At 40.9% G+C, this 12,061-nt stretch overlaps 1 protein-coding gene across 4 annotated transcripts; it reads left to right on the top strand.

Moving 5' to 3' along the window:
* Nucleotides 1-2,610: 2,610 nt before the first annotated feature.
* Nucleotides 2,611-9,878, top strand: LOC311053925 (protein-serine O-palmitoleoyltransferase porcupine-like; the record flags this gene model as incomplete). Of its 4 annotated transcripts, none has more annotated exons than XM_084069728.1 (13): nucleotides 2,611-2,746; nucleotides 3,028-3,220; nucleotides 3,743-3,786; nucleotides 4,181-4,362; nucleotides 4,481-4,611; nucleotides 5,143-5,167; nucleotides 6,357-6,502; nucleotides 6,603-6,703; nucleotides 7,544-7,620; nucleotides 8,039-8,102; nucleotides 8,299-8,384; nucleotides 8,744-8,854; nucleotides 9,777-9,878. In XM_084069728.1, the coding sequence occupies 13 exons, from the start codon at nucleotides 2,611-2,613 to the stop codon at nucleotides 9,876-9,878; spliced, it is 1,398 nt and encodes a 465-aa protein (XP_083925854.1). The 4 variants fall into 4 exon arrangements, with proteins under 4 accessions (XP_083925854.1, XP_083925855.1, XP_083925857.1 ...); XM_084069729.1 differs by having other exon boundaries at nucleotides 5,143-5,175; nucleotides 6,377-6,502; XM_084069731.1 differs by lacking the exon at nucleotides 5,143-5,167 and having other exon boundaries at nucleotides 6,377-6,502; nucleotides 8,744-8,830.
* Between the last annotated feature and the right edge of the window lie 2,183 nt (nucleotides 9,879-12,061).

Below are 12,061 nucleotides of genomic sequence, written 5' to 3'. Positions count from 1 at the left end.
TTGGGGACCACTAAGACCATTCCCTTGCTGGACAATCAATGAAATATAGGCTATCTTATATCATATCATATCCTACATTAATATTAAAGATTAACATCTATTTGTTCCAGTGCAGTATATAATAATGATTTGGTTGGGATTTCTCCCAGTTAAATGCCACAGTTAATGCCAGACTTGAGCGTGCAGAAGTATAGGCCTGGCCTGGATTCCTGGTCGAGGATAGACTACATTCCATTCCATTCCAGGCCCTGGACCAGCTTCATGGCCCTTGGAGTAATACAATTATTATTTAATAACATAATTATGCGTTTTGTTTGTTGTGGCTCTATCACCACCATAATTACGTTTATAATGCTTTTTTTGTTAAGTAAAACAATTTGACTTTTTAGGATTGCTATTTCTATAGTAATAGCTCATTTTATAGTAAATGAATACGATAAATTAGAAAGTCAAAGTAGGCTAAGTTGTACTCGCCTATTCTATTGGTCTTTTGTCGTTGGTGAATGATGATGATTGGCGCAATGATTGGGCGCCGTCATCGAATCCAAGACAGAGGATTGGCTAATGATGCATGATGTGCGTGTCTCCAGTGGTGCTGATGCTGCTGTGTGAATGGTGCTCATCCATCCACATCCAGATAAGCATCAGCTGGACCGAACCGAGTGTTGCGTGAAACGCCGACAGACGTCTCGTCCAGCAGCACTGTGCGCTTTATTATAAGGGGACGCGTCCCTTATAATAAACGAGGTAGCTATAGAAAGTCGCGCTGCTTAAACGGATCAACAGCCAAACGCTTATTTGAGAGGGTAAGTTAGCTTTATTGTCCGTGCGTGGTGGTCAGTTAGTGGAGGTGGTGGTGGGGGATTCGCTCGATCGCTAACCATTTGCTTACATGTATACGTCTTAGTCCGACGGTGTCGCCAAAAAGAACTGACCTATTAGCTAGCGACGCGTTGTTAGTTGTAGATCAGTTCTTTTTGGCAAGGGGCACATTCGCGCGATCGAGTATTAATTAAGCTAAAGTATAGGCTATAGTCGATGGTAAAACGATAAATCCTGGCGAGTAGGTTACACACACACACACACACACACACACACACACACACACACACACACACACACACACACACACACACACACACACACACACACACACACACACACACACACACACACACACACACACACAGAGTGTCAAATGATCAGTAGGCTACTGTAGGGCTGGCACGCTGATTTCCCTCAAGTTATAACCGGCGTATCGCTACGTTTGATCGTGCAGCTGTGATGACAGAAATGTCTCCTCGACTGCTGGGTCGACTGCATTGCGGAGAGAACATGCCTCATAGAAGGACATAATGACATATAAGATTAAAGTAATCGGTTCAGTGCTTTCTCTGAGGCGTAATTCAGGGTGTTTTGTGGCATGGACTAGCCTACTCTATAGCCTACAGTCCCTACACAGTATTAGCCTACTGTAAAGATTATTTGACCTACACATCTGATCCTCTGTGATTTACATTTATAATATACACATTCATATTGTTTAGGGTTTCAGGTAGCCTACACTAGCCTACACATCTGATGAATAATGAATTAAAGTATTTTACCTATTATTATTATTATTATTCTGACCTATTATTAGCCTAATATTAATATTAATATTAATGAATAGGCCTACTAGAAGACAGCGGTGTTGTCAGTTGCTTTATACTATGTGTTATAGCTAGTCATACACTGTTTGATAATGTCCACACATGCTAACAGATACTATACATTTGATGTTTACCTGCTATCCTTGTTACTTTGTAGCACTTATTTTTCTTTGCACTCTATTCACGTGACATGACAATTACCCCAAGAAAAACTAAAGGGGACTAAATTGTTATTATTATTATTATTATTATTATTATTATTATTATTGTCATATTATTATTTAAATTGTTTGTTGACAAGGTTCATTCCATTTACTCTGATCTTGCACTTTTTTTGGATGGGAGCATAATGATTGTTGAGATTTAAAGTTCCAGTCCATGAGTGACAGATAATTCAAACGTTTGCATGTATATATGACCACCAGATCTATAGAGACAGACAGAAGGCATACACAGTGCCTACATCTAATATATAGCTTACTGCAGTGGTTCTCAAAGTGGGGTTTGAGGACTCCCAGGGGTCCTTGAGGGGGTTCCCAGGGGGTCCCTAGCTAAATTATTGATAGTTAAGATAAGGACCCTTACAATTTGTAACTCTGAGAGTGTACAAATGGAACCAAATGAACCCGTAATTGTCCATTTGGTTCCATTTGTACACTCTCAGAGTTATGGGGGTCTGTGGCCTAATGCATATAAAACTGTGTGTGTGTGTGTGTGTGTGTGTGTGCGTGCGTGCGTGCGTGCGTGCGTGCGTGCGTGCGTGCGTGCGTGCGTGCGTGCGTGCGTGCGTGCGTGCGTGCGTGCGTGCGTGCGTGCGTGCGTGCGTGTGTGTGTGTGTGTGTGTGTGTGTGTGTGTGTGTGTGTGTGTGTGTGTGTGTGTGTTGGGGGGGGGTCCTTGAAATGAAAAGGCTTGAGCCTCACTGCTCCTGTTTCTCTCCTCTCTTTCTTAAGTGTAGTGATGGGGGCGTTCAGTCGACAGGAGTTCTTCCAGGAGCTGTTCCAGGGCTGCCTGCTGCCTACAGCCCAGCAGGGCCTGGAGCAGGTATGGCAGCTGCTCCTCATTTGCCTGCTGTGCCGGCTCCTCTGGATGTTGGGTAAGAGGTGCAACAGTTAATGTGAGCTTGTAGATCTGCAATTTTCCAATGATATTTATACATTTTATTTGTGAAATGGGACCTTCTGCATAATGAGTACTTTGACTTTTGGTACTTTAAGTATATTTTGATGCCAATACTTTTGTACTTGTATTTGTATTACCAGACTTTTGCTTGTAACGGAGTGTTTCTACATTGCGGTATTGATACTTTCACTTAAGTAAGAAATGGGATTACTTTTTCCACCTCTGATTTATGGCATTGTCTCTCACCTCAAACAGGCCTCCCGCCTTTCTTGAAACACCTGAGCACCGTGGCGGGGGGCTTCTACGCGCTCTACCTGTTCTTCGAGCTGCACATGATCTGGGTGGTCCTCCTCAGCCTGCTCTGCTACCTCATCCTGTTCCTGTGCCGTCATTCCAGCATCCGCGGCACCTTCCTCTCCATCACCGTCCTTATCTACCTCCTGCTGGGGTAAGAGAGCCCTGGTGCTCGTCGACTGTCTGGAGCAGTGTTTCCCAGCCTGGGTTTGGGGAGGGGGGGGGTGGGGGATCACAGGGAGGGCCATGTTTGTTTGGAGGTGGTCCAAAATTGTAAACATGTTGCATAAAACGTGGCTAAATCCCACATTTAACATCATTGTGGAGCGCACTAACATTGTTAAAACAATGTTTCAAAAAGATTACAAAATAGCAGATCTACAAGCTTATATTATGTCGAAATGCGACTCGTTGTGATGTTGTAGATCGGCTATTTTTGTCATGAGTTGCCTATGGAGATTAAGTGGTTAAAGTGTGTGTGTGTGTGTGTGTGTGTGTGTGGGGGGGGGGGGGGGTGTAAGAAGAAAGAAGGTTGGGATCCACTGGAATACAGATCAGTTCCCTGTGTGCAGTGGAGGCTATTGAAAAATCAAAGCCGTTGTGCTGCGTTAGTGGCTTGGCTTGTGGCTACGACTTTATCGAAACTGAAATATTTGTTTTTGTCTTATTTTTTCAGAGAGCTTCACATGATGGACACAACCACCTGGCACAAAATGAGAGGTAGGCTCACTTCTAGAGGCACTTAAGCCTAATTTATAGGAGTAGTACACCAGTGTTGTTTGACACCATCGTGCACCAGAGTATAACCGCTTAAGTCCTATTAGTCACACAGCAATGTGAAGATAGCCGAATTACAAGCTCACAATACTTTGATGCGACGCTTGTAGAGCAGCTATTTTAGGTATTTTTTTTAAATAACTGAATTGGTTTTGAACATTTATGCCTATATTGACATACCCAAAATAGGGAGGTTGAAAGTGGATAAATTAAGATTTACAGTATTGAATTCTGACCGTACAATGCAAATCTGCTTACCTCAGATTCCATTGATGATGATGGATCTATCATGAAATGTGGTCAATATTGTGAACACTGTGGGTGTTCTGCCTCCCAGGTTCCCAGATGGTGGTTGCCATGAAAGCCATCTCTCTCGCCTTCGATTTGGACAGAGGTGTGGTGACCAGTGTTCCCTCGCCTGTCGAGTTCATGGGTTACGTTTACTTTGTGGGTACAGTCATCTTTGGTCCCTGGATCAGTTTCAACAGTTACAAAGCGGCATTAGAAGGACGTAAGCTGGTAAGCCTCATGTTTTTGGGGGACAGAGACCTGGTTGAGCATGATTTAAAATAAATCTATACGTATATGGCACCTCTTTCAAATCTTAATTTTTCTTTCTGTCTTTCCCCCGGGCCAGAGCTTGTCGTGGTTGTGGAAAATGTCCCTTTGTTGGGTGAAGAGCCAAGTCTGTCTGGTTATCTCCAATTGTGTTGCCCCCTACCTGTTCCCATACTTCATACCTGTCTTTGGAGACAAGCTGCTGCGAAGGTGAATGGATCACAGTAACTCAAACCTCCTGGTCATTTTCTAGCTTGGATTGTTTTCTCGCCTGGCCTGCAGCAATGCGTGGCACGCTCCTTCTCTGTGTGGGGCCTAATTTATGCTCTGGCGTACTTCGGTGTCGCTTCCCAGAAATAGACGATCTACATGCTCACAATGAGTTGCAGATGCAACACGTTGTGTGCTTGTAGATCAGCTATTCAGTATGCAACACTGTCGTACGACGAAGTATAAATCATGCTTAACTTGTGGGTGAAATAACTTGGCAAATAATACAGGTGAATTTTCATGAAACTTGGTGGGATTGATTAGTTAGCTGCCCTGAGGACATAATTAACTTTTGGGTTGAAAAGGTCAAGGTCACAATCAAGGTCAAGGTCAAACTTTGCCTGCGTAATAATAGGTCAAATATCTCAGGAATTAGAACAAGAGATGTTAATGGGGCAGGGTTTGTACCTCCAAGTGTTGTTTGTTTAATTTGTGCTATGTTGTTCTTCTTCCTAAATGCCACGCCCACAGCAAAAAGAGAAGGAAGATCAGGTTAGTTCATTCGTTAACACCTTGCCACACAACATAACCAACTATTGTACACTCTTTGTATTCAGCAAGTCATCAAATGGTTTTGTCCTCTCCACTGCGTGTACATCTCCTGTTTACCAGCTGTGACTGTGACAAAATGTGATTGTTCCCTCACCTGCACGTCTCCTTGACACCCCCGTACCCCTATCGTATTCCTCACACTTTTCATGATCAGAAATGGTTTGACTGCCTTAAAAAGTGTGTTGAGATACCCAGTACATTTTAACTCATTCACTGCCATTCACTAAATAGCCCAAAAAGCCCACACTGCCAGAATTTTGCGATTTTCTTTCCTTTTCAAGTAGTTACAGAATATTTATCTCTAGTTTGATCGATGGTTGCTAATCACAGAGGGTTTCACTGTGCTTCCGTGAAAGAAACAAAAAAGGTCATTGCGATTCCCGTTCGCTTGTTATATCCAGTTGAAAATAGCATGTTTCGCTCAAAAATACATAGTAAAACACAGGAGCAGAGATTCAGAATATTTCCCTAATATTTTAACAGGGAAGTGAATGGAGCAGTAAATCTTTGGATCGCGTTATATCCTGGTTCTTTGTGAAAAACGGGGGGAAAAAATAAATTAAAGATTTTTTCATAATTGAATGCCCTATTTTATACTTGGTCATATGACAGTGTCATGAAAAAATTGCAAAAGTAGCTGATCTACAAGCTCACAATCGCATGGTGACGTGTTGTGAGCTTGTAGATCAGCTATTTCCTGTTTTTGTTTTTTACAGATTTGAAAAGCAACTTTTCTCCTACAATGACATACCCAAAATAGGGACACCAGGTTGAAAGTGGTTATGTCTGTCTGTGGGCTTTATAAATATTTAACCAATAAAAAGTATTAACAAGAGCTTATGACTAAATAATAGCTACATTTCATCCATTGGAATGCATGTTCCTTTTTCCATTTATTGAAAAGTAACAAACGTTGTTTGTACAAACAACGTTTCTGCCCAACAGCGATGATGTGTATGAAAAAGTGTGTGTTACTGGTGAGATATAACTCTAAAACTTTTCTCTTCTGTACATTTGCTTCTCAGAGGTTCTATTGCCAGGTATGTTTGAGAAAAGTCAAATCTAACATTTCACAGTGGTGTATTATCTGCTATTAATTCAGTTGTGTTTCCGCTGAGCTTATTTTAATTTAGTCACTATTTCTGTATCTCAGGTGGCTGTTGGCTTATGAGAATGCAGTCTCTTTCCACTTCAGTAACTACTTCGTCGGTTTCTTGAGTGAGACGACCACCACTCTGTCTGGGGCCGGCTTCACGGAAGAGAAAGAAAACCTCAAATGGTCAGAGTTAAATGCGGCAACATACTGTAAAGGAAAAGTGAATTTGATGTTCCACTAACCCTGTTAAAGTCCCTCATAACGTCCCTCTTTTGTATTCCAGGGATATGACTGTAGCCAAACCCCTGAATATCGAGTTCCCCAGGTCGATGGTGGAGGTGGTGACCTCCTGGAATGTACCCATGTCTCGCTTTCTCCACACATGTGAGTTGGGAGAGTTGAAGGGCAAAGTAGCAGATTTTTATGATGATGAAACCTGTCGTTCTACTGTGACGGAGGTCTAGGGCTGCAACTATTGATTTTTCTTAGTGATTATTCTACCGATTACTTTAATCGAATAATCGAGAAGAGCGTTTTTCAAATCACCACAAGAAAACTGATTCGTCTGATTAACAACTTAAAGGGATAGTTTATCCCCCAAAATGACTTTTTTTCTATCGATTAGTCACCCCATGGAGACTTGAATTCATGGTTATTTTTTTGTTTTTGTCGCATTCCTAAGCCAATAATTTGATGACCGGCAGCAGTTCCGGTAGGAGACACAAAGAGTCACCTTTGTGTCTCCTACCGGAACCGCTGCCTACCGGTCCGCTGGTCATCAAATTATTGGCTTAGGAATGTGACAAAAACAAAGATATCCATGAATGGATATCTATGGGGTGACTATGGGGTGACTAATCGATAGGAAAAAAATAATTATTCAGGTGAACTATCCCTTTAAGAATATTATAAGTATAATTACATCGATTAGTTCCAGCCATATGAAAATCTGACTAATGCTTCCTTATGCCGTCCGGTAGTCTCTGCCACCTACATAAGATGACACATTGAAATGTGTCATCTTATGTAGACCAGAGATGCCTTTCACATTACATACAATAGAGCGATATCGTTCAAGTTAGAAATCAGTGAATCTTCAACTTTTAATTGTAATGCTAATCTTGAAGCATCTGTGTTTTGCATTCCTCTTCCACTATGAAGGAAAGTACAATGAACTCTTTAAATAGACACAGGGAAGCAAACTAGAATTGTCTCCTTTCACAGATGTTTTCAAGAGCGCCCTCAAATTTGGTACCTTCTCGGCTATCCTTGTGACCTACACAGCCAGCGCGTTGCTACACGTGAGTTTCATGTCTGAACAGACATCATTGCTCCAGTCATTGTGTGTTATAGTGTTATAGTATTGTAGTACTACTTGGTACAAGTGCACAGTATGTGCACTACTTTAAAGTAAAAACTGCAACCACCAAATGAAAATGTGCTTAATGATTGCTGGCCAACCACTTTATAAACTCTATGAATCATCCTACATTACAATAATAATACTATTGCTATTGTAGTAATAGTAATAGTATATTAAGACTAGCCACACCATTGTCTCTGTCTCCAACCATTTCCTGAATGTACGGAGCATAATCTCAGGTCAAATGTGCATTGAAGGGCCTGATTCAATCAATCAATCAATCAATCAATCAATCAATCAATCAATTGTGTTGTAATGTTGAGAAAATTAGCAGATCTTCTGTGTGTGTTGGTTAGGGTTTGAGTTTCCATCTGGGAGCGGTGCTGCTGTCTCTTGGGTTCATCACGTACGTTGAGCATGGTAAGTGTCTGTTTAATGTCCACTCTGTTCCAAACAAGAACCTGTCCATTTAGAGAAAATTCTTAGCTATTCAGTTATGGTTAATATCACCCACTATTGCATTATCTGTCATTGTCATTACATTTTATGAATGTAAACGAAATTATTCATCTAGCTTTATTTTAATGCTCTCCTGTACTGGTGTACTCTGTTTCAGTATTGCGAAAGAGGCTTGCAGCCATTTTGAATGCATGTGTACTGTCAAAGAATTGCCAACCAAACTGCACACACCAGAACAAAAAGGTAACGTGTGTTGGTCCCTTCTCTTTCCTTTTTTTTTTCTTTCTTGAGATAAGATTCTATAATGTCTTGACTTTCATTCATTAGCAGTGAGCTTTGCTGTTGTTTGTCTGAATACAGAATGTATTATCAAATCATCTTGCCTTCAAATTTCTACTACTACACTGTCAATCACATGAAGAAAAACATCTAATGATATATCGGCTCAATAGAGAGATGAATAGATTGCTGACTTGATCTTAACTTGTGTTCCAATCTTGCAGATTTTTTATCTTTCTCCTTCTGATCTTGCACTCTTGCAAATATTAACAGGCTTTGTGTTGTGTTTTCCTCCTACTGTACATAATTCCCTGTCTCTGCAGACACTGTGGGTGTATATGATTAATATAGTGTTCAGCGCATTGGCAATCCTCCACCTGACGTACCTGGGCTCTGTGTTCACTTCCAGCGTGGACTATATGGACGAGGATGAGGTGAGGTCACCACACATCTGTAAGATTGTGTCATTGGTGTTGGGCAGAAACCTTGTATCTCCATATTGCTCCACTTTTGATGTTTGTTCGTTTTTTTGTAAATTAATACCCTACTTTGACACACCGCAGTGTTGTGAGCTTGTAGATTGGCTATTTTTACCATTAAATATTTATATTTTATGAAAGTAAAAATTCAAGTGGTGTGTGTGTGTGTGTGTGTGTGTGTGTGTGTGTGTGTGTGTGTGTGTGTGTGTGTGTGTGTGTGTGTGTGTGTGTGTGTGTGTGTGTGTGTGTGTGTGTGTGTGTGTTTTTTTTAATACATATTTAACAAATGAAAAGTATTAACAAGAGAATAAATAACTACTGTACATTGGATCGATTGGAACATATTTTTGGACATACAATTTCTACCCGACAGTGACGATATGAGTCTATCTTTATATACGGTGTGGCACTCAGATCCAGTAGAACACTTGGCGGTACAGTATGTGACATTGTAACAACCTGGGACAGAATGTAACCTCAGCCTGGATATTTTTAGGGGCCGCAAGACTGAAGAGTTCTGCAATTGAGCTGGCTTTTCAACCTTACATAAATGATGTACAGTACTGCATGGTGGAAAATTGTCTGTCCAAAACTGATACTTTTCAGAAAATGGTGTAGTTACTATTTAGTCACAAGGTCTTGTTAATACTTTTCAATACTTCCACAGACCTTTTTAGAAAATAGCGAAAATAGCAGATCTACAAGCTCACAATGCATCGCATCGAGCTTGTAGATCGGCTATTTTCCCTATTTTGGTGACATTTGTATAATGTAGCAGGGCATTAATTTACAAAAAATAAAAATAAAGTTTGAACATGGAGATACAAGCTTTCTGCACAACAGAAACTAAATAATATGCATATATCTCTCCCGACAGGATGATGTAACACATCACACCATTCAGAAGTGGTCAGAGCTCAGCTGGACGAGCCACTGGCTCACGTTTGGATGCTGGGTATTGTATCGTCTGATTCTCTAGTTTCTGAGAGACAGAGAGAAAAGCAAAGGAAGCAATAATGAAGAGATACTGTATTTGAGACTGGCTCTCCACACCTGCACTGTGACCTTATCAAGAGACTGGAATCACCCTACACAGTATACTGTATATATAATACACCACAGTAAAGCAACACCTCAACACCGACATGCAGCACTCAGGATAATCTACTACAGTATTAATATAACAACCCACTGGGGACTATTTTTGATACATTTGGAATAATTGCCTCCCCATTCCGTCCTTTGATCTGTGCTGCAGACATCAACGCGTGGAGTTGTCAAACAGCATAAAGATGTCTCACTGCGAGTCGCAATCAGTAGCTAACAGCATGGTGGCCATCAGTCACTCTGTCATCCCATCAAGTACGGTTGTCATTAACCACTTAAACCCTATATACAAATTCTGGTGAGTTTACGTTTTTAACCACCTGAATCCTATATATTTCATTGACAGGGTATCCCAGGGGTCTATACTAGACCCATTGTTTTTTCTGCCAAAATCTCTTTGCCAAAAATTGCAGATCTGCAAGCTCGCAACGTGTCGCAAGGCTAATGTTCGTCTTAGAATAGGGATGCTAAGGTTCAAGTGGTTAATTTGACGCAAGTGTCAGTTGTGCGTTTAGATTTAGCTCACCTCTTGAGCATGGATAAGGAATACAAACACTTTACTTTGGAGTGAAAGCACAGTGTACGGATACTGAGGCAGACATATTATTGATATTAATTGTAATTTCTCTTATTGTAATGTGAATTTTAAGCAATGAATTTAAATGGATAACTATTTACGTATAAATAACTTTTAATGCTAATGATGATGTTTTACTTCGGAAGGGGTGGTGGTATGTTTTGCGGTCATCCTAAATTTTTATTTTGGTTAGAGATGTTATTTGAGCTTTTGAAATACTAAAACACACTTTAATATTACAAATACAAGTTTATAATCAGAATGTTTCATACATTGCTATACAGTAGACATATTTAAGCCAGACTTCCGATTGCAAATTCAAGATTCCATTCCATGAAAGATTCAGCATTGTATTTTGACGATTATACTGATATTGCTTTGAATAATTATACTTTTATGTAATTCACCAATACTTTATGAGAAAATTGACATAAGCTAAAAGACACTGAATACACCTTGTATGTGATATGTTTAGTTTTTATACTTGTGCTACATCTAGAACATGTAGCATTATCTTAAAATTCATGATGTCATATAGATTACTGTACCCATTTGAAATTATTTCATCAAGCTTCTTGTAAATGTGTAGCTATTGAGAGTGATCCCTTTTTATAAATTTTCTACATGAAACCTGAATCGACGTCTTCATTTCATTTAAGGTGGTAACCATCAGTCCGATATCAGGTGAGAACACAGATCATACACATACTGGACTGCTGTAATAAATACTTGTTTTATTTAAATTGTAATTATTATTTATTTACAACAAGAACGATATGAACTGTTTGACAGTCAATCGTGCCATGGAAGTTAAAGAGTTCAAGGGGAAAAAGGGTTGAAAAAGGGGTGAATAAGAAGTGATGGTGTTCAGTTTGTTTGGCCTCGTTTGTTTGACCTCGCATCCGTTGCGGGGCATCCGACAAGCCGAGCAGAGGGGAGGGGGACAGGGAAATGGAAAGGGGGAGTGGATGTAGAACAAGGTCTCCCTGCCTCTGTGTGAGAGGGTAGCAGATGGTTCTTTATAGTCCATCGCCTGAGGGTGTCGCTTGCCAAAAACAACAGCTCTGCAAGCCGTAGCTTGTAGACCAGATCATTTAGGCCAGTGGTTCTCAAAGTGGGATCCTCCGCTAAATTATTGATAGATAGGAATCAAATTAACTCCCAAGTGTGTACAAATGGAGCTATGGGGGGGGGTCTGTGGTCTAATGTATACTAAACTGGGGGGGGTCCTTGAAATTAAAAACGTTTGAGAACCAGTGTTTTAGGCAAGCAACAGCGTCATACTACGGAGTATAATTGTAACTCCAGGCCACCCAGGAGCATGCCTCTCCACAGGCCCAGGGGGAGGTGTGTGGGAGAGCTGGGGAGAGGAGTAGTTGCACTCAGCCCTGCCTGCCTCGAGGGCCCCCGTGCTTGTTGCGGCGGCAGGAACCCAGCAGCGTCTCCAAAGCCATCTTCACGAACGCCTGGAAGTTATT

Source organism: Gymnoscopelus microlampas, assembly GCF_963454915.1.
Source record: "Gymnoscopelus microlampas genome assembly, chromosome: 10".
Lineage (NCBI taxonomy): Eukaryota > Metazoa > Chordata > Actinopteri > Myctophiformes > Myctophidae > Gymnoscopelus > Gymnoscopelus microlampas.
The sequence above is the reverse complement of the archived record's forward strand: the minus strand, read 5'-3'. Positions and strand labels throughout refer to the sequence as shown.